General features: G+C 34.9%; 1 protein-coding gene across 4 annotated transcripts; it reads left to right on the top strand.

The window, feature by feature from the left end:
* The first annotated feature begins 526 nt into the window (after positions 1–526).
* Positions 527–22684, top strand: LOC149774824 (uncharacterized). Of its 4 annotated transcripts, none has more exons than XM_089944646.1 (5): positions 527–816; positions 3858–3997; positions 7779–7881; positions 12911–13086; positions 14903–15039. In XM_089944646.1, exons 1-4 carry the CDS (start codon positions 678–680, stop codon positions 13063–13065), a joined length of 537 nt encoding a protein of 178 aa, XP_089800772.1. In that variant the 5' UTR covers positions 527–677; the 3' UTR covers positions 13066–13086; positions 14903–15039. The 4 variants fall into 4 exon arrangements, with proteins under 4 accessions (XP_089800772.1, XP_089800773.1, XP_089800774.1 ...); XM_089944647.1 differs by having other exon boundaries at positions 14898–15025; XM_089944648.1 differs by lacking the exon at positions 3858–3997 and having other exon boundaries at positions 774–816.
* The last annotated feature ends 29 nt before the right edge of the window (positions 22685–22713 follow it).

The following is a 22713-nucleotide window of genomic DNA, read 5'->3' as shown; positions in this document are numbered from 1 at the left end:
AATTGAAATGGAAGGATGTTTTCCTTCACGCACGCTCTTTAGGCATGCAAGTCGGTAAACAATAGTCAGTCTATTCATCCATCATTTTGTGTCTTGATGTTTCCTAAATCACACACTGATGCCATACAATAACGGGTTAAATGGGTTTTGTAGTGTTGGGAGTGGGGGTGGGGAGGGGTGGGGTGTAGGTGTTTGGCAGAGTTGGTCATTGCAGGTGAGGGCTTAGGTGCTTTCAAAAAACTTTTTCTTCTTCACTCTGTGTTGATAGTATATTTGGGGTTTGTATGCGTTCGCGTACGTTTGTGTGGATAGTTTATTTGGGGTTTGCATTATCTCCCTTCTGTGTTGATAGTATATTTGGGGTTTGTTTTTTCCTCTTCCCTCTGTGTGTGTGTGTGTGTGTGTGTGTGTGTGTGTGTGTGTGTGTGTGTGCGTGTGTGTGTGTGTGTGTGTGTGCGTGTGTGTGTGTGTGTGAGTGTGTGTGTGTGTGCGTGTGTGTTCTGTAGAGAGTGGGGTCTTTATTTAACACTCTCCCCCTTAACTGGGGTCTCATCACGCAAAGACCCCAGTTACAAAAGACCCCAGTTCTGAAAACCATAAAAATAAAATCTACTATCCCTTTTTTATTATAAAAAATAGTTATTAAAACTGACCCCAATTTCACCTTTTACTTCGCTATGATCTCACACCGAAAAAAAAGCGTACCGTCTTCGGACCACAAAATTGGAAATCCCGTCTTCGCGCATGCGTGTCTTTTGTTTCCGGCACCATGCTATGGGACCTGGCGAGAAGAAAATCTCGGAAAATTTGGTGCAGGTAGGTGCTTCTAAAGACTTTTGTTAATACGCCTTCATTTAAAATGTAATCTAACTATGTCTGCGTTATTTTGTAATCAGGCTGATGCTCATTCAAGCGGAAAAAATTATATTTTGATATTGATTTTGAACGGTTCATACTTTTACCGGCTAAAAACATTTGCAGGGCGCAATATTATTTGAATTTGAATAGATTTCGTCGTTTTCGATCTGAAGAATAATAAAACAATTTTAAAAAATGGTGGGTCAAATATTTATTACTATTGCTTTTGCAGCAAAAGAAATGCCATATTATATGCTGTTCATACAAAGAGAACAGTCATAAATAAATTGTGTTAAACTTTAACTTAAAGTGTGTCTGTTATGTGTTATACTGGTTAGAGACCAATTCTCGCCGCACACCAATTGTTGCCATAGTGATAATAACTCGTAACAGTATGGGAAGTTTTCGTTCCTGTTAAGAAAATAAGAAGATTGATTTAAGCCGACATGTCCGAGAAAAAATAAGCATTCGGTAAAACCATTTAGTAAAGAAAATAACCAAAATCCCCACTTTAGCCCCTTACGCCTCCATTTACTGACGTGGGGAGTTACGTGGTACAATTAGCATACATAGGTCGACAATAACTATATCATAAAGCAATACCTTAATGTAGGCTCCCGCTTTTATAGCAGACGCTGTAAAGGAGAATTACATCATTTCCAAAATAAAGCATCCTCAATTAAGAAGTAGACACTAATGTAACCTTACATGTTACATAATGTGTTAAAAAATCCCAGTTTGTTCAACCGGTGATTAAGTAAAATTTGCTCCATGGCAACCAGTGAAAATTGGAATTGAATCGGGCTTGCGTCAATTCTCCCAAATCTGAGTTTCTTTTGACCCATCCTAGCTACGATACCCTCGGTGAGGCTAAAGGTTATATGTTAGTTCCGCACAGCATAGCGAATGATATCTGCGTCTGTTTCTGATTGAATCTTCACGTCATTGTCCGGCTCGTCTTATTACTCAAATCACTCCAGTATATCCTCCGGTATGTTTCTGAGCCCTAAACAAATCGCGGAATACTTCATAAACGATGTGTGATTAAAAGTTCATTTACACTTTGAAGAATCATTATACCTGTACCAACAGGGCTGAGCACATTTTTTTTTTTACTTCTAGTCCAGGACAAGTGGTTCCAGAAAATTCACTAGTCCCACCTTATTTTTCACTGGTCCCAAAATGGTAATCACTTGCCGAAATTTGATGAGACGTATGTGCTTAATCCATAGAAAAACAAAAATAAAACGATATACAACATGATTATTTCTTAAAAGAATTTAATTTTTCAAAAACATTGGTTGTTATACATTTGGCTTCTTCAGGTTCATGTATATATGTTTTAGCTGATGGATTTGAAAATATGTCCATGTATATGTCTGCCACCTGCACCAGTACTAAGCCAGCAGTTGATAGCTGTGTCTGGGTTAAAGTCCCCAAGCTCTGGTCCATTTGCAGAAATGTTCATTAGCATTTGTAAACTCTTTTGGTTTAAGGAATTTCTTAAAGAAGTCTTGGTTAAGTTCATTGAACTAAATCCTCGTTCACACTCAGAAATAGCTACTGCACATCCGTCTTACGTTTTATCCCTCCATTTTCAAACAAATTTACCTTCGCCGAATCGTCGTTGTTACCTTACTTGTGAAAATAATTTAGCAAACTCATTTTATCCACAGAGTAACTATCAGCATGCTTGACAACTACATGTACTTCTAAAGTGATTATAACATCAATTTTCTCTTTTAAATACGAACTGAAACAGCTCATTAATTAGCGTAATTGTTTTGCTTCAAACACAATATCGCACATAGAAGTTAATCATCTGTATAATCGGTTTTAATTAAAGAATCATTACTGTCATTTAATCAGTTCATAAAGGAAACAAACACTGATGTCGTTAAAGTACCTTTCATTAATTTAATTACACGGACTCGCTGGATTAAAATCATAGTGAGGCATACGTTATGATCTAGACTGAGTAAACTCATTGCAACAAAACCGCTTACAACATTGCTAATTGATCATACTTGCTTTTTTTGTTTGACGTGTTTTGATTTGCCGATAATTTGGTTGCTTAACCCAATATGCAGTCAAGCGGTAATAGGATGTAAATGTATACACGAAGAGGGGTAGAATCAAGTATTTAGGATGTCCAGAGGGCATGATTGGCCAAATAAAGGCATATAGTGATTAAAGCACGAACATAAGGACTAGCTCGACTTTTTTAAAAAGCACTCGTCCCGGACTTGCGACTTGGAAAATTTTACTTGTCCGACTTCAAAAATGACATGTCTGGGACGTCGGGCTATGGGATTTGCTCAGCCCTGTTGGTATATCTAAATTTTAAACTTTTCATTGCTGCAGACATTGTTCTGTGAGTTTATTTATGGGTACCGCATTTTGCTTTCCTTGTTTATAACATCATCTGTTTCTGAGTGGTTGATCACAGCACCACTTGTGGTCATTATTGATATAAGAAATGTACGACCACATGAAATGGCAACAATGGCGATTATTACAATAAATAATCTTAATATGTATCAGTATTTTCTTCTCCTGAACATCGTTGTATTTTTTTTGGCATTTGATACAGATTTGTTTCTAATATTACGTAAATATTAATTTACCAAAATTGAAATAGTTATCTTTTTGAAAATATATTGATTTCAATATATTATATTTATTCAGTACTGGAAATTAGGAAAGAACAAAACAGTGTCATTAAATTCAACAGTGAATTTGATATTTCATTAATGGGCTTCTATAGGATAAACAAAATGTGAAGTCGGCGGAGATAAGAAGTCCCCTTCTTTTATTCATTAGACAGCAACAAACAAGTTGCATCAAGGGTTTCAATTCACTGACATTATAAAAAAGTAAAGATATTTTGAATGGGTATAAAAGTGTAATAGGCAATTTGATTTGTTTTGGTCATTGTTATGCATAATGTATATATTTATGGGATTTAGACAAGCTCAAAGCATTTTCTATACTTGCAGCAAAGTGTGACATAACTGTCAAGGAAACTTACGAAAACTGCATTATCAGCTTAGTGATATCAATGAAATACAATGGCTGCTCCGAAACTGATGTCATGATGATACTCAAAGACACTCATCAAATAAGTCTATCTTTAGAGGTATATTGATACATGTAGACTAGATTTGAATCAGTAATTGTTGGATGTTAACACCTTAAGTCTCCATTTTCTCAGTTGTTGACTGCTCACATAATTTGCATACACTATTAATAACTAAATGCATGAGACATATCTAATTAACAATTCCAATGAACTGGACATGAATTACTCTTAAGTTAATTAAAGTGCATGTCAGCATGGTCATGTAAGCTCATTTACTCTTATTAAATTAAATATTACTTATAATGCTACATATTTAGTACTACTATATTGTAACCAGCTAGGTCTTCTGGGTTGGCTCGAACCAGCCTGAGAATTATGAAATCTTTTTTTGCCTTTATTTAATTTCATGTTGGAGAAATCAGAAAATACATACATTCCAAATAATAACAAAAAGAATCATAGCAGTTTATAACAGTTTATTGATGTGGTTATTGAAAGATCTGGTCACTGCTGTTTGACCTGTGCCAATCATGACAATTTTGTCATGACATTTTTTGTGTCTACAAGTGTTGGGACACTAAAAGTGTTGTTTTTATTTTGGACATGCATGTAAATCTTGGGATGCAGAAAAAATACTTATCTTTTCATGTCTGAAGATTTACAGCCATTATGGTAACCAACCAAAAAAAGTAACATTTTCAGATATATACTTTGGCCCATGTATGAGCTGCCCAACCCTCTCCAGGCTTTTATTTTTTTCCAAAAATTATTCTGCTTATGCACAAGTATATACAGTAGTTTAAATGAACTTTGCACATTATACAGAGTGCTTGTCGTGAGTCATGCTGCCAGTAGAAGTCTTGTGGTTCTTGTCATGACGCTTCATTGTTCTTGACATAAATGGTTCTTAACTAATTTTGATTGACCTTGGAACAATCAATCTCTCATAGTTTGACCTTGCATTCATCAAGGAAGTTTTACAAATGCATGTTTAAATAAAGGCTACCTAGAAAACTGCAAATGGTTCATCTTTATTGGGGAAAAACTGGCTATTGACTGATTTTTCAAGTTTTGAAGTACTTCAGATTATTGGAGAAGTGTTCATGAATGTACCATTTGAGCCTGAAAATGATATTGAATTTGAGTTTAATGTACAAAAAACAGACGGAATACTGGTCAGTCCCCGATTCAGGGTGTCTTGAAATTTACATGTACATGTAATGTTATCAGGTTATGTATATTTGTTTGCTTGCTTTTCTTAATGATTATATATCATTGTATATCTGTATTTTGTACTTGTCCAAAATCAAGTTAATGCTGTACCTGACCAATGACATTTATTTTTTAAACAACATGATACATAGATAATATTTCTCTAAGATCATAGATTAAAATGTTCAGATCATTATCGATGAAGTAGACGTTTTCTTGATTCAGAGTGAAAGACAATAGTTTTTCACTGGGAAATTCCTAAACTTGTGCACAACTTTAAATGTTTTTCTTAAAGGAAACTGGCCTACATCCTGGCTGTATTATTGTCTTAGCTTTTATATATTTTGTTTACTTGAAAAATTGTGCATATTTGCATTAACATCTGAAGCAAAATCGGTCTTATTGCTGTGTTCAGGTTTTAATTTGGTTGGATTTATTTCAAATTATTATTCACTGAAATTAATGCTCAGTAATAATCTTGAACTTCAAAATTAATTTGGAATTGTAGTGAATTCAGAGAACATTTTGGATTATATTACTGTGAAACATCAAAAGACTATTAGCACATCACCACACTCCAAGCCATAATCCAAGTTTTCTCTGACTTGGCACATCAACACATTCAGTATTGGAATTTATTTGGAATACCACTGGAATTGAATTGGAACATCATACATTTGGATTTGTTTTAGATACTGTTTGAGATTTAATTCACAATATTGTAAATTTTAAATTTTTTGTTTAAATTTCACTTTGCATTCTAGGAAAATGAACTATTTGTTGAATTTGACACAACTTGTTGCTATTCACCTCGCTAGGTGCTCAGCATTAAGAAATCAGTGTTAGGACTGGTTGGCTCGATATAATTATGTGACTGGGTAGAACTGAAAAACTGTTAACCCTTTCATCACTAAGTTACTTTGCAGGCATAGAGCCCTAAACATATTAAGAAACTTTGGACCTTTAAAGCAAAATGACCTGTGGATTTTGAAATAACATAACTTTGCCAATTTTAAAGATATCTGGATGGATTAAGTATCAAAATAAAGGTTAAAAGTCAAATTGTATAACTAATTCAATAAAATATGTAGATCTATTGTAACTTAAAATACAGTTGCAAACAGGTAACACAACAGGTAAAATGCAGAAGCAATTTTTTATTTGCCTCATTACATGAACATTATTTTCAAAAACTTCATCTAAATCAAGGATTTGAAAGTATTCAAGAGCTTTTCTGGAGCCATCTAACACTCTGATGGGTCCAACTCTCCCAGAAAGCTGAAATAAATCCAGTTGTTTCGTCCAGAACAAATACGTGGAGTTCACACTTCCTCTGGTTCAAAACCTTCAAAGTCCTCTTCATCGTCATCACTGTCACCCACAAGCACAGTCAAATGCCTGTCCAGATGGTTTCTCTCATTTTCAATCAACTGTATTAGGTCACAACAGCAAAATATTTTGATAATTCATAATTTGACACTTCATTCTCATCTTGCATCGAATTCCACCATTTTGAATATAAATTCACCATTCGGAAAACATGCTCAAAAAGTGTCCTCTTGCCTAAAGATTTCTAGTTGTATTCAACACGAGATAATCCAAATATAATATCTCCATTACAGGAAGGAAGTTATTAGAGGTATCCCAAAATATATATAGTCGTGTACCATAGGGTTTATGGACTTGCTTCCCCATGACCAGAAAACCGGTCTACAGTGATGAAAGGGTTAAAGCTACATTGAAAAACCAAATCACACACACACACACACACTTGTTGCTTTTCACTCTTTTTTTATTGCTTAAAGACAATAGAGCCATAAGGGGCCATCCATTTAGTACGTACGCAAAAATCTGGCAAAGCTTGACCCCTCCCTGTACACATGCATACTTTTTTACCTACCCACCCCTGCGTACATACACTTGATGCAACTGTGACCCCCCCCCCCCCCCCCCGATCTATAGAATGGCCTATATTTAGTCCATGCAAAAACAATCAAGGATTAATAATATTAACGTGTTTAATAAATCAGTCCACAGAATATCTGGCTGCATCAAAGAAATAAATGCGTAACTTTAAAACGTTTGTTTAGTGTCGGCTAAAATTCAAACACCGAGTGAACCCTGTCAAACAGGTTACATATTAGACAAATCATTGTTGAGGTTTCAAAACTATCCCACCCCGTTTCCTATGCGTACGTACATTATCAGTGACACCCCCCCCCCATATGCAGGCATACACATTTGGGTTAACACCCCACCCCCACCATGCGTACGTACTAAATGGACGACCCTAACAGTAGAAAAAGCAGAATACCATGCATAATTAACCCTTTACCTCATATATATGGCTTTGTAGGCAGATAATACACCTTTAGCAAAGTTATACAGTGAAGTATGCTATACATAGAACACCTATTATTTTGTAACCTACTTGACTTCATACACATTTAAAGGGGCTGGGGGCACGTGATTTAAAATAAGTTATAGCCCAATAAGTGCTATAGCCACCAGTTATGAAATCTTTTAGAAATATAGACTAGTCTATTATGCAGATAATTCTGGATTCTGACCGTTAGAAGATTTTAAGTTCAGTTTGACACTTTATTGGACCTTTATTTTGTTTTAGTCTGGCATGAGAAACCTTTCACCCAAAGAATGGGTCCAGTACTGGTGTGAAACGGGGCTGGATCAAGATGGGTTCGAAAAAAGATACATATCCAGTTATGTTGGTGAGTAAGTTTAAATTTACTTTGTATGTGACTAAAGGCAAAATAATATAAAACTCCATGGATCATTTAAGGCCGTGTGTGCTTTCAACACTAATAATGTGTCTTATCCATGTTCATGGTGATTGGGGTTTTGTGCAACTGAGTCACTATTCTGGGGACCCCAGTTTTAAGCATGTGCATACACTATAGGCATTTGGGACCCCAATTTTAAGTGTGTTATGGGACCCCATTTTCAACTTGGTGTGTCTGGGATGATGGGACCCCAGTTTCCAGTTTTAACACTTTTTTTTATACATTTGGATTTGTGATTGAACTTTTAGCACTATTCAGGATTTAAATCACAATATTGTACTTTTTTTTCAATTTTCATTTTGTATTGATGGGAAATAAACTATTTGTGCATACAGTAGTCCCCCTCTTGAACGTACCCCCCTGACCAGTGGCCACCCGCTCCTTTCGGCCAGAATACATTGGAACCTTGCAGAAAACTAATGTCAGAAAGACTCAGATAAACAATATCGTGAAAGATAAGGAAACAATTCTGCAGAAGTTGGAAGGTGAAATGGACGGAGAAGGGAAGATTGTTTCAGCCAGGAGATGTTTGTATCCTGATTTGAATGACAAGAAAAGACAACAATTTTGTCAGTTGATTGGGATATGAGGACTTTACTGCAAGTAACTGATGGTTGCACGGATTTTAAGTGCGACACAATATTACGTGTTCTGTCCTTAGTGGAGAATCAGCAGATCTTAATAATGAAGTTTTCAAAGATTGGAACAAAAGACTAAATGATATATGCAGGGGATATGACAGCAAGGATATTTTTAATTGTGACGAGACTGTTTTTTTTTTTTAGACTGTTACCAACAGAGTGACAGATGATGTGATCTGTAACATAATGAAGACAGTTTTAAAACTATAATAATGGTTATTCATAACATTCTTTTGAAAATGATGAAACAGTTTGTTTTTCATTTATTTCACAACCTGCATGTGATATTTTAATGAAATTATTAAATGTTTTAAAATTAAATGTACTTGTGACTTTCTTCATATGTATTTACTATTCACATTTATCATCCCCCTCTAGAAAGGCCACCCTCATTATAAGGCCACTTCCCTGCTGCAGTAGGGGTGGCCTTATAAGAGGGGGACTACTGTACACGATATGCGTTTGGGACCCCAATTTTAACTGGCATTTATGGGACCCCAGTTTCAGCTTTGATGATGGGACCCCAGTTTCCAGTTTTAACACTTTTTTATACATTTGGATTTGTGATCGAACTTTTAGCACTATTCAGGATTTAAATCACAATATTGTACCATTTTTTCAATTTTCATTTTGTATTCTAGGGAAATAAACTATTTGTGCATACAGTAGTCCCCCTCTTGAACGTCCCCCCTGACCAGCGGGCACCCACTCCTTACAGCCAGAATCCGTTGGCACTGACGAGTTTGTGTTCAAAAGTAAAAAGTACCCCTCATGAAAGGCCACCTGCCTAACGCGACAAGCGGCCAGCATATTAGTGCAATAATATAAAATTTACCCCTCACAAGTGTATGCATTTTATTTGATATGTATCCAGAACCAGTATTTTATTCATAACGTGTGTTAAGTAATCCGATTTCTGTTTCCCGATGTCAGGTTTTCGTTACTGAAAGAAGTGTTGACTAAAGTACATGTACCACTAAGGTTAATATTATATCATTTACGCCTCACAAGGAGCCACATTTATTCCATAAAGCTGAGAAAGACTAAAATTTTAATCCATATGAAAGGGTTAGTACATGCAATCCAAATAGCCTTACAGCTGTGTTATCATAAGATGTCTGGTTTAGTCACTTCGATAATTGTTAAGATTGCAATTATTGAACAGTAATAACAGCTGAGAAGTGGCAGCATTGATGTACAATACACAAGTCAGCAGGAAAATGGTTTGATAGTCTTTATGGCTTCTCTTAGTAAGATGTTCACTTTGATAATTAGTTGCTAATACTACTGACAATAATTGTCAAAATTACATCCTAACGGCCGCGAGGTCAAATCTGCGTGATGTTAAATGGTACATATCGAAGCCATTTTGGCTTCACTCACTTAGTGTGAAGAAATGTATAAAAACAGTAGGGTACCGAACTGCGACTAACAAATCACGTGACAAGATCACTTACTTTAAAAACAAGTGGCAATTTGTTTAAATGCATAAAAAATTGTTTTATCAGTTTTGTAGTTGGCAACATGAATAACTTACTGCAAAAAGATCAACATGTCATCGAGGAAAGAAAAATCAGTTTAAAAGAGAAAGTAATTCAACTGACCAAGAGGTTCGGGGGGGTGTCGAGGAACCTTGCAGAAAACTAACGTTGGAAAGACTCAGATAAACAATATCGTGAAAGATAAGGAAACGATTCTGCAGAAGTTGGAAGGTGAAATGGACGGAGAAGGGAAGATTGTTTCAGCCAGGAGATGTTTGTATCCTGATTTGAATGACAAGAAAAGACAACAATTTTGTCAGTTGAATTGGGATATGAGGACTTTACTGCAAGTAACTGATGGTTGCACGGATTTTAAGTGCGACACAATATTACGTGTTCTGTCCTTAGTGGAGAATCAGCAGATCTTAATAATGAAGTTTTCGAAGATTGGAACAAAAGACTAAATGATATATGCAGGGGATATGACAGCAAGGATATTTTTAATTGTGACGAAACTGTTTTTTTTTTTTTTTAGACTGTTACCAACAGAGTGACAGATGATGTGATCTGTAACATAATTATAAAGACAGTTTTAAAACTATAATAATGGTTATTCATAACATTCTTTTGAAAATGATGAAACAGTTTTTCATTTATTTCACAACCTGCATGTGATATTTTAATGAAATTATTAAATGTTTTAAAATTAAATGTATTTGTGACTTTCTTCATATGTATTTACTATTCACATTTATCATCACCCTCATTATAAGGCCACTACCCTGCTGCAGTAGGGGTGGCCTTATAAGAGGGGGACTACTGTACAGAATATACATTTGGGACTGGCGTTTATGGGACCCCAGTTTCAGCTTTGTGTGTCTGGGATGATGGGACCCCAATTTCCAGTTTTAACACTTTCTTGTACATTTGGATTTGTGATCAGACTTTTAGCACTATTTGGGATTTAAATCACAATATTGTACTTTTTTTTCAATTTTCATTTTGTATTCATGGGAATTAAACTATTTGTGCATACACGATATGCATTTGGGACCCCAATTTTAACTGGCATTTATGGGACCCCGGTTTCAGCTTTGTGTGTCTGGGATGATGGGACCCCAATTTCCAGTTTGAACACTTTTTGTTTTTTCTTTCTTAAATTATTGCTTGTGTTAAAGCAGATACCTATTAAAAATTTCAACAAATGCCCAGGGATGGTGGCTATAAAATAATCACAAGCCCTGACTAAAATTCCACAAGCCTGGATTACAATTAAATGCCTGTCGAGTACAGATAGTTAATCTTTTAAACAATACAAAGCAACTGTTCAAAAAACAAGCATGTGTGTATTATTGTCTGTCAGCCAATCTATTCCACTGATAAAATCATAATGAAAAGAATAGGTCAATTAACTAATTGGAAGGTTGAATTCAATGTGTCGAATATCTTAACATAAAGATGGTCTCCTATTTGATGGTACACACAGAAATGACATCATGAGCCAATAAATTGTTTGCCATACGTGTCCAGAATCAAATCCTCCACCCCCCACCCCTTTTGCTGGCATGCTTCACAAAGAAAACTGTCAAAGAAAGAGTTCTGAAATTTAGTTTTGCTTGCTTTGCTTCCTAAATCACCTTCGAAATTTGAACACTATTCAAGCAACTTTAGTAATCAAGCTTTTCATTTTATGTATATGGGGTAAAATCTGACTTCAAAAGAAAAGTTGTTGCCATTCACGAACTTGTCAGTAATCTATAATACATTGCTTAAGCACCTGTTACCCAAAAATCAGACCCAGCATTGATGTGAAACTGGGTTCGACCAAGATGTGTTCAAAACAAATATATATCTGGTTATGTTGGTGAATAATTTGAATTTATCTTGTAAGTGGTTGAGACAAAACAAAATAATATAAAACTCCAGGAATCATTTAAGGCCTTGTGTTCTTTCAGCACTAGTCATGTGCTTTATCCATTTTCATGGTGATCACGTTTTGTTGCACTTGAGGCATTGCATTCTGGGGACCCCCGTTCTAACTATATATGCATTTGGGACCCCGATTTTAAGTGTTGATGGGACCTCATTTTCAACCTTGTGTGGCTGGGATGATGGGACCCCATTTTCCAGTTGGAACACTTTTTACATGCATCTAGCATCTGTTTGATTTACCTTTTTTAGGTTGTTCCATTTTGTGACCTTTTTTGCCTGTGCAAATTAGCACAGTGGGATCACCCACTAGTCTTCAAATGCACCACATTAGCTATTGTGAGCCAGTTAATCATGCAATAGTGGTTTATACCTGACATTTTTGCCATTTAATTGCCTTATTTAAACTGCCAGAAGGAGCTTTACATCAAATTTAGACATGACTGCTTACCATTTATACATGTTACATGTAATGGGCGTATGCTGAAGTATTTATTTTTGTTCTATTTTCGAAACTTACTTAAAATCATATTTTTTTTAAACATAAAGTGTCAGGGGTTTTGGGAATAGAAATCCTGGTTTTAGCATGACATGCTATGTTATGGCAGGTCAACATCTTAAAAATAAATTTCTACATTTCATCAGCATAATTGGAGCTTTGTCAGGTAAAATTAGATTTTTTCAATAAGCTGGATGAGCTCCTCACTCATCTGAAATTAGAGACGTCCCGGGTGTCAGGTTATCGGATCTTTGAACTATGTATAACATCCTTACAAAATAATGCTTCATTTTATTACACAAGATATATCCTCATAAAATTCTAGTTTTAAGCTTTGGTTATTAGGAACACCTTTGCATGCTTATTTTAATTTTTAATTTATTGCTTTTGCCTTTTGCCCATTATAGGTTATGGTGTCTTTGCAAATGTGGCATTCAACAGAGGTGATTTTCTACTTGAGTATGTAGGGGAAAGGATTGACACAGAGGCTGAGAGAAGGGAGAAAAGATATAGCAGGGAACAACGAAATCATAAATATAACAGATGTTATCTCTGGCTTTAAATATCATCAGAAGACACATTAGTAAGTTTCAGCTAATATAATTATTATATATCTGAGATTTAATACAGTTATCAGGGCTGAAACTGCAAGGATTTGTGGGCTAAAAAGTATACAATTAAAACCTCATGCAGTGAGTACAGAGAGAAATTCAAATAGAAGAAAATTGCTGATAACACCAAAAAATTCTCCATGTGAGAGTAAATTGTTCCTTGAATCAGAACATAGCTTCAACCTTAAAATTGCATGATAATATGAGTGCTATATGTGGGAATATCTTTTTTTATGTATTATTTAGTGTTTAGCATAAAACAGGCCTTTTTTATCTGTTTTAATCTGTTTTATGTTGCAAATGAGAAATGACTCAATGTACAAATTCCAATTTCTGCAATTAGTTTAGTGAAAGTTGTATTGCTAGCTGGAAATTTGAATGGAAACGGAAACTATAATCAGGAATTAAGCTTTGATTCATTAATGTTTGCTATAAACTGCCACAAGCAGACATTGTAGCGATATGACTGAAAAATTGTTAAAGCTACGTTAAAAATCGTCATTAGTGTTTGCTTGCAATGAATACACGTTTTCACCAGCAGAGTTGCTCCATTAACCTGTGCAACCAATCAGGTGAAAGTGGCTTCTTCCCTGCATGCCATTCAAAACATGGTATAGAGTAGAGGTCATATCAGAGACAAAAAACAAATCCTTTCAGCCAAGTAAATTGTTTGGGAATTGTGTACTATTTGTTGTATATAATAGTTGCAATCCTTTAATACAGTCTAAATTAGATTTTTGGGGGCATGTTTAAATTAACTGGCTGTGTGCATGATGTTGAAACACCTTTCAAGTTACACTGAAAGTCTCTTTGTGCAATTTTCTTTTAGCTAAACTTTTATACAATTTATTTATACATAATCCCCAAATTTAGCTGAATAAGAGTTAGTCCTTTTTCACTCCTAGTAGATCTTCAGCACTTAACATTTGGTCATACTGAGTTTGAAAATAAACGGAGAATAGCATCTAGTGGTACATTCATTTGATTTTTAGTCAGAATTCAAAAGAACACTTTTTCAGGATGGCTTTAAATAAGATGACTGAGATCACAGACTGATTTCAGTTTACCAGGGTTGTGGGTGTTGGCAATAATAGACCCCCTTTTCCACCAAATATTAAACTTGGAAGAAGAGATCATGGGCATATTATCGCTGATTGATATTCAGATTTTCTCTAGATACATGCCATAGACTAAGAAAATTTTGTATTCATTCTGCGGTGTAGAAAATTGCCTATTAACACTGGAAAGTATGATAGTGAAGTATTTTTACAGCCCATTCTGCATATATTAGGATTATTTAGGCAAATGCAGATGAAAGTGATTTAAGACTAAATTATAAGGACCATTCAGATGTTCTGAATTCAGTAAACAAACTCACCACCTTGCAGTGGTCCATAGCATCATTGAGGTGTAAAGCCCAACACTCTAAGACTTGCATTGTAAAGACATCTGCACTGAGACATAATTATGCATGTACAAAATTGAACTATTTCAATGCATTAAAGATCAGGCAAAAGGCCACTGGTGTCTTGCAAATCTGTCCCTTAAAATTTGATGTAGACAAGTGGGCATTGTAATTATAATTTAAGAACTTGTTATATGTCATGGGGTGGCTGGTATTCCCATCATCTCCTATTCAGTTCTAGGATCTAGGTTAATGTGACTTGACAGTTTTGTTTTAGGTTTTAGTAGATAGCATGGACAGATCTTTGCTACGATTGTTGATCTATTTAAAGGATTGGAAGATGTAACTTTTTGTAAGTTGCATTTTATTTTACTTAAGTATAGATGCAACATCTACAAGAGGACACATGTGCCAATTTGTGAATGATGCTGCAGACCACACAAAATCGTGCAATGCACAAATGAAATTGGAGGTGTTCAATTCTTACCCAAGGCTTTGTCTCTTTGCAACCAGAAATATTGACAGTGGTGAGGAGTTTAGATATGACTATGGAGATGGAAAGAACTTGTACTGGCGGAATAAGGTAGCGCATTCATATTCATTTTATCCCCATCCCGCAAATCTTTGAGTGATATATATTAGGAAACTTCTTCAAAAGTTCATCATGTCTCTCTATAATTTCTTGATACAATTATGGCATTCCAATGCTGATCTCTTCAGTTATGACCCATGTCCCTGTGGATGAGTTGAGGCAAAGAAATTTAATGGCCTTTGGTGGCAGATAAGTCTTAAAGTTATACTGGATGCCATGTATAGCCTATCTTATGCAGAGAAATAGCATTAAACCCCAAAGCAACAACGCACCTTTACTGATTGACTGACCTAAGTTTTAATTTTGTGTTTGCATGAAACAGGAAACATTTTTTTAGTCTTATGAACATCACAAAAATGAAACCAGATGTTTATAAATTAACATAGCTTCTCGGTGAGTGTTGCAGGTAGAATTCAAATTACAATGATTCCCCAGGGGGCTGAGTGGTCTAAAGTGCTCTCCTTTACTGATCCCAGCCACCACACCTCTGTCTACATGGGATCAAGTATCGACCTTGGCCAATGAGAGTCAGTGAGAAAGCTTTTCATTAGCTTCTCATGGGGTATGTGGTTCTTACAGGGATTTTCCCAAGCTCCTCTTCCACCAATTATACTGGCCGCCATGTATAGTCTATCATGTGCTGAAAATGGCACTCAACCCCCCCAAAAAAACCTCCCAATATCAAGAATGATCCATATTTTTAAGGTCACCGTGGGATATTTTAATTCATATCAATCATAATTTAATAGTAGCAAGAAGAATTAAATAATACAAGTCTGTCATTTGTATCTTATCACATGAAAACTATTTTGTCAGATATTATTGTGCCAGAAGAAGAAAATGGAGATATTGCAAAAGAAGAAATTAAAACAGGAAATGGGCCAACGGAGCAAGGGGAGATCTCAGATGAACTTAAAGAGAATGCAGAAATTCCAGGTAAAATGTGATGATAATATAAAAATATTAAATTGATAATTTTTTAACTCATTGATAAGGATAGAACTTTGTGATGTCATGGTTAAGGGTTTGGCGATAGACTATACTTGAAGATTGATCGGTAAAATCATATGAGCAAATCATGGATTGCAATTTTCATAATCTGTTATAAATGATTGTGGTAATATTGTTCCTTGGGATATACTGTTCAGATTTGCCATTATTTTTCAATGTGTACACGGCACAGAAGTGAAATTCATGTTAATTTTTTGCATTAAAAATGTAATTAAAAATATGTAGCTTCTGTCACTAGAATCAACCAATAGATTTGTTAGATACTGTTGACTGGATAAACTTCAAATATCATTAAAAGCTGATGACTTTAATAATGTGTATAATGTGTTTCTATTTTTGTACACTATTATTTAATGAAATTTCTCCAGGGTATATATGTAGATAAATACTTTCTCCATTTATCAATTTATGTTTATGTATAGTTCAAAGTTACAAAAAGCGGAACAGATTACATATCCAAGAAAACAGCTAGTTTACACTTTATCAGCCCTAATTTCACAATCTGTTTTTAAATAAATATGAACTTATAAAATTATTAGGATTTTTGTAATGTACAGCCATTAACAAAGTCTCTGTACTGAGAAGACGTTTTGTGAAATGTCACATGCCTCTAATGCATGTATTGTTTTGGTAATGAGGATTGTTTTGCTTCCATTCTATTGTACAGTTGTTGTTTTGGGTCTGATGCCAATTTTCAATGCATGATATTCTATACATGGCAGTCATTATAACTGCTTGAGGAAGATCCCCAAAAACCCCTGGTAAGAACCACCAACTCACTGGAAGCAACTAACATTGGCTGGACTCAAACCCACTCAGAGGTGAGATGGCAGTGATTGGTAAATTTGAGTGCTTTAGACCCCAGGCCCCACTTTCATCCTGCATTTTGTTACTTAAAATAGAGAAGCTGCCAGGGTGCATGAGTGTGCAAATTGTGCAAAAAGTTTTGTGAATTTGAGCCCTTAGAAAGCAGTGAAGCGCAAGAACTCCCACAAATTAGCTCAAGGATCATGTGTATACTCAGCATAGTATAGAATTTTATTCATCTTTTAACCCTTGAGGCATTCCACAAAACATAAGTTGTGCTGCTGGTCAAGATCTTGTATGCTTACTGCAATGTTGTTTTTCAGGTAGGGAACTATTACATCTGGGTACTTCAGCTTGACATGAAGGGTGTTAAGCTTAATTGAATAGGTACATTGGGCTTTGGAACAAGCATTTTGCTATAGTTTTAACTTTGCATTCATCAAGGCAGTTATACAAATTCTTGTTTAAAATATGTGCCACCTAGACAACCCCACATGGCGGACTATCAACATGGTTCATCATTAGGTGATGATTTCCTTTTTGCAAATAGTGGCTGAAGTTGGTGATGATGACAATAATTTGAAAGTTTGAAGTATTTCATTACAGAGAATGTGTTACTGGAAATGATGTTGAATACAAGACAAATGTACATTTGGTTTGGTGTTGTTGGTTTTAACACCATTTCTAGCATATGATACATGGCAGTCAGTATATTTGGTGGAAGAAGAACCACCAACCCATGGAAAGCTACTGCCAAGCTTTGTTACACACTCATGTTGGTCAAGCCAAAAGTTGAACCCATGCGGACAGATGTGGGAGAGCTGTAAAGAGGAGCATTTAGGTCACTGAGCCATCTGGAGCTCCCAAGTCCATTGTACATGCTGGATGGTCAAAAACAGGTTGAATAATGGCCATTCCCACCTATACCACAGTAATTGAAATTAAATATAGAAATGAATAATACCAAGCCTAGTTAAAATAAGGCAATTTAAAAGTAATGCACAATTTTCATTTCTTTTCTCAAGCAATTCAGCACTAAGTGATCTTGTGCTACATAAATATATAACACTTTAACCTTTTACCTCATATAATGTATGGCTTTGTAGGCAGTTGATACCTGATTTATACAGTGCAGTTTACTATAAATAGAACATCTGTTACCTATTTGACTCCATACGTTCAACATCAATTTTAACCATTTTCCAGTTTTGGTATACATCTATTATGTATAGAAAGATTTAAGAGTAAAATCTGATCGTTATAGTTGTATAATTATTTTTCACAGAATAATTTTTTATGTGCTTTTAGAGAACTCATTTACTGTCAAGCATTTGAAGCTATATAACAAACCATAGCTGCCATTTCTCACACTCTAAATTTATCAGTTCTTTGTCTATGTCTCCATGACTAAATCACCTGAAGCTGATAAATTATAAATACTCACTGATGCGTACATAAACATCAGTGCCCTTACCTGTGTTATTGAAGCTTCAATAGTCGTGATTCTGATCATGCAAACTCCAGAAAGTACTGAACAAAATCCGCAGCTTCGTTTTTGGAGAGTTGAAAATCTGAGCCAGTTACTTTAAATATCAGATTAGGACTAGAGCTTAAAATTGACCGTGTGATCTGACATAATGATCATTCACATCAATGAATGTTGTATCTAACGGGGTGTTTTCCATGAAGGTGGCACTCTGAAAACCAGCCCAAAATGGCTGCTGTTTACAGCAGGCAACCAAATGTGCTTCCATGAGAATGGTGTAGAGGTATCAAAACAGGTCCATGTTAGTTGTTGTTTTACTTAATGGTATTTTAAAACTCCTATCCAGTATTAATTTAATATTACCTTTTTGAGCTGATTTTGATGGTTAAAGTTAAAATAAATTAGTTTGTCCATGTAGTTAACTTGCCCCCCCCCCCCCCCATTATCTTCTGCAGATATTTGTTGTGGCATGTGTGGCACCAATTGTAAAGAATATGAATTTTAGTTGCTGTTTCCTCTGGTTAGTAGAGACTTAAAAAATGGTACTAACATCTGCCTCGCTTGGCGTTCAGCATTAAGAGGTTAGTGTTAGGAATGGTCGGCCTGGTGTCAGGATAATGTAACTGGGTGGGACATCATGCTACATGCCTGTGGCATGATGCCTCAGTGCTAGACATCACTATAAGCTACCACATTGCAGACATCGTAGCAATATGACTGAAAAATTGCTAAAGCTACGTTAAAAATCAAAATTATATGATCCTCTGGTTAATAGAGCATCAGTCCCTTGTTTGAATTTTGTTTAAAGTTTTTCTTTAGTCTTATCAACATAATTATTTTGTTATCTCAGAAATCATTTATATTTTTCAGGTCTTGAATCTAGAAAGATATGTACCAGCACTATACCAGTTGCAGTATCAACAAAGAGACATGAAAGCACCAAATCTAAAACTTGGCGAAGACCTTGGACAAGTCAAGAAAGGAATGCTGTGCTCCAGCACTTGGGTTGTTTCATCAGGATGCTCAAAGTACCTAGGCAAAAAGATGTACTTAATGTTCTTGCAAAAGAACCCTGCCTTGGATCAAGATCATGGCGAAATATTAAGGACTTTGTTTACTATCAGATACAAAGGGTCAGAATAAATATGAAGTTGTAATGTCATTTGCACAACAAGTAATTATTTGTCTTTTAAGTTAAAAATGGCATTGTGCTTAGTTTTCAACATGTACACACATAGAAACTTTTTTCTTTTTAGCTTTACTTGAGTTTGCCTCAGGTCCAGTATGAAATTGTACCATACATCCTGTCTTCAAAAGCATTTGCCAAAGCACAATTACTATTTAGCTCAGTATTATTTAATTAATTTATACCATACAAATTTCAAACTTAACCTTGTTCTATCGGCACAAAAAGTTTCAATTTGGAAACTTAAAGTCATCAACAGCAAGTGCAGTGTTAAAAAAGATGACTTTTTTAGTAGATGGAGTTGCATGCATGATTTTGATATGGATGCTAGCATAATAACAAAGTTGGCACATACAAGATACCAGCTGCTATATCCAGTAAAATTAAGAAAATGGGTATGAGAAAACAGTAAAGGAATTATCTGAATCATAAAAATGTAGTGCAGGTAGAATATAGCATTTAGCATGTTTTTTACATGCCGAACGTTCCAAATTAGTGCAGTTTGAACAAAAAAATGCTTTGTAATATTTGTTTAAAATTCATAATTGTCATTTAAAATATCCATGCCTTGACTACATTTAATAGAGCAAGCAATTTAGATATTAGTATCATCATCATCATTAGTATTACTATAGAAAAGATGAAGAACAATATGTATATGCTTGCAAAAAAAAATTCAAAGTATTAATTAAAATATGAAGATTGCAGTAAAATCAATATTAATATCAGTGATGAATACAAAATAAAAATGGAAATAATAGTGTAAAACAATGGCTGATATGTTTATCACAATTTTTAAATCAAGATACTTAATCAGATTTTTTAAAATATAGAAATGTTAAGAATTTGTTTATCAGACATTTACACTTGTATTTAGGAATTTGTATTTGCAACAAAAATTATAACAATAATGTCTACATTATCATCAGGAACTCAGATGAGTTTGATAATGAGCAAAATCCACACATATTAATTAGGTAATCTTCCATCTGATTTACTAAACTATTTCTTATCTGGCCTTGATCAAACTTGAGACATTATTTTATATCATAAAGATGTCTGATGTTGATAATGAGCGAGATGTATGCAACTTAATGAAGGGATTTACATTTGATTGGCTAACCTTGTTGCCATGATGGATGTCATATTTCTGCTCTATGTTTGATCCAACTTTGAAGATAAAATTATAGCAATAAGACCTCAAACAAGTTCAGTAAGTTCAATGCATATTATTGAGGAAGCATCTTGCATCTGATTAGTCAGGCTTGTTGTTATTCTAGCAACCATATTTCTGGTCCTGTTTTGAACAAACTTGAAATTTCAGCTTATATCATGCAGATCTTTGATGAAGATCAAAAGCTTGAACTGTACAGTACTAAGCGAGATCTATGCATATTTATGAGGCAGTCTTGTGTGTGATTGGCTGAGATTGTTACCGTTCTGGAGACCATAACTTTCATCGTAACTAGAATAATGGGTTTACATTGTCAAGATCTGCCGAATTTTTTAAAATAAGATCCAAGCATTGATGGATTTTTTTATCAGATTGCACTTGTGAAGCCATAGTTATGACCTGTTTGGTTTATTATCATCAAGGTCTAAATGACTTTGTTTATGAGAAAGAGACTATCAGTACATATAAATTGTGCCTTTATGTTTTGAAATAACCTCTGAGGATATCATACATTAGGTAAAATCAACATGATAGAAGTTTGGGAGACAGCTTAGATTGAATTTGTTCTCATATTACTACATAAACTTGATTGGTGAAATAGTTGCATAAGCCAGACGAGCTACAACAGGCCCACTTGAGCCTTTTGTTAAATCTTGGTATATGCTATCTTAATAAAAAAAATAAAGGTAGTAACTAACTTTTTATGTTAGGATTATTTTCACCAGCTTTTGCAGCATAAGCAAGTGATTATTTAGATGTAATGCATTAATTTTTGCTGGGTTTTTTTTCTGCTTTATTCCCTTTTATGAGTTGTCTGGTGCAATTTCAATATATCATTTTCAGGTGTATGAATTGAAATGAGTTTGTTTAACATTATTCCTTTAAAGCTACTTAAAAGCAATGTAATGTAATATTATGGTAATAAAGGGGTATACATTTTTTTCTCATATTTATCTATCCATACATAATAGAAAACAGCAACATCTAGATAGCTTATATGAAAGTGCCTTGTCCAAAAATCTTTATTTGCTACTTGTCTTGCTCCAAGTCTGGGTCCTTGTGGTCTCTTTGCACAGTCCGTGATTTTATATCACCTGTGCAACATACAGAATAGCTTAGTGGTATAGTAACCCTGGTATCGGAAGCAACATTTACAGGCAGGTTAACCAAATTGTAAGAATTTTGTTTTCCTCCCATCCTATCAAGATCTATGCTTTTGAGTCTTCATGAACTCTGGTCAGTCTTATAATTGTAAGATTCTGACCCTTCCAAAGTTAAAATAGATTACAGTGATCAACATTTTTGCAATTATTACTTTGTTGCTTCAAGGTTTTGCTGAGATTTTGTGACCTGGATTAGTAGCTGCATATGTGGATATGATACTACCTGGGAACTCGGTCAAGGGGTACCTTGCATCAGACAAAACCTCACCAGAACATGATCACAGTGACCTATTTTTCTTGGTTAACCTGTGCATTATAGTTGAATGGCATAATTTGGGTTGCATACATGATACCTTCATGTTAATGAATTGGGAACAGTGTTCCTCACATTATTAAAAACTAATGCAGGGGAGAGTAAGTCACATTCACATTTATTTAAAAACCTATTTGTTGCTGCATTTTAACTTGACTCTAAAAAAAAATGTGGAAATCTTGTATATAATTAGACATCATTTTAGGGTTTAATGATATGTGAGCTTTTTGAGAATTTGGCAGCAGTTTTGAATGAGTTTTGTTACTGACATTTTTATATCAGTTCGCAATCAAAATAAAATCACTGGAAATGGATCAAAAACTTGTTTATCCATCTTGAAAAGTAATTGCACCACCATCACTGCAATGATGTACCCAGCAGCTGAAGCAAAAGTTTCAGTTTTGACATAATCTAAGGTGGTTCCCATGATGATGAAGACGTAAGCCATTACATAATATGTAT

This window comes from Sinohyriopsis cumingii, unplaced genomic scaffold (genome assembly GCF_028554795.1).
Source record: "Sinohyriopsis cumingii isolate HCF-2022 unplaced genomic scaffold, ASM2855479v2 utg000127l, whole genome shotgun sequence".
NCBI classification, from domain to species: Eukaryota; Metazoa; Mollusca; class Bivalvia; order Unionida; family Unionidae; genus Sinohyriopsis; species Sinohyriopsis cumingii.
This window is presented reverse-complemented; position numbering and strand designations above follow the sequence as displayed.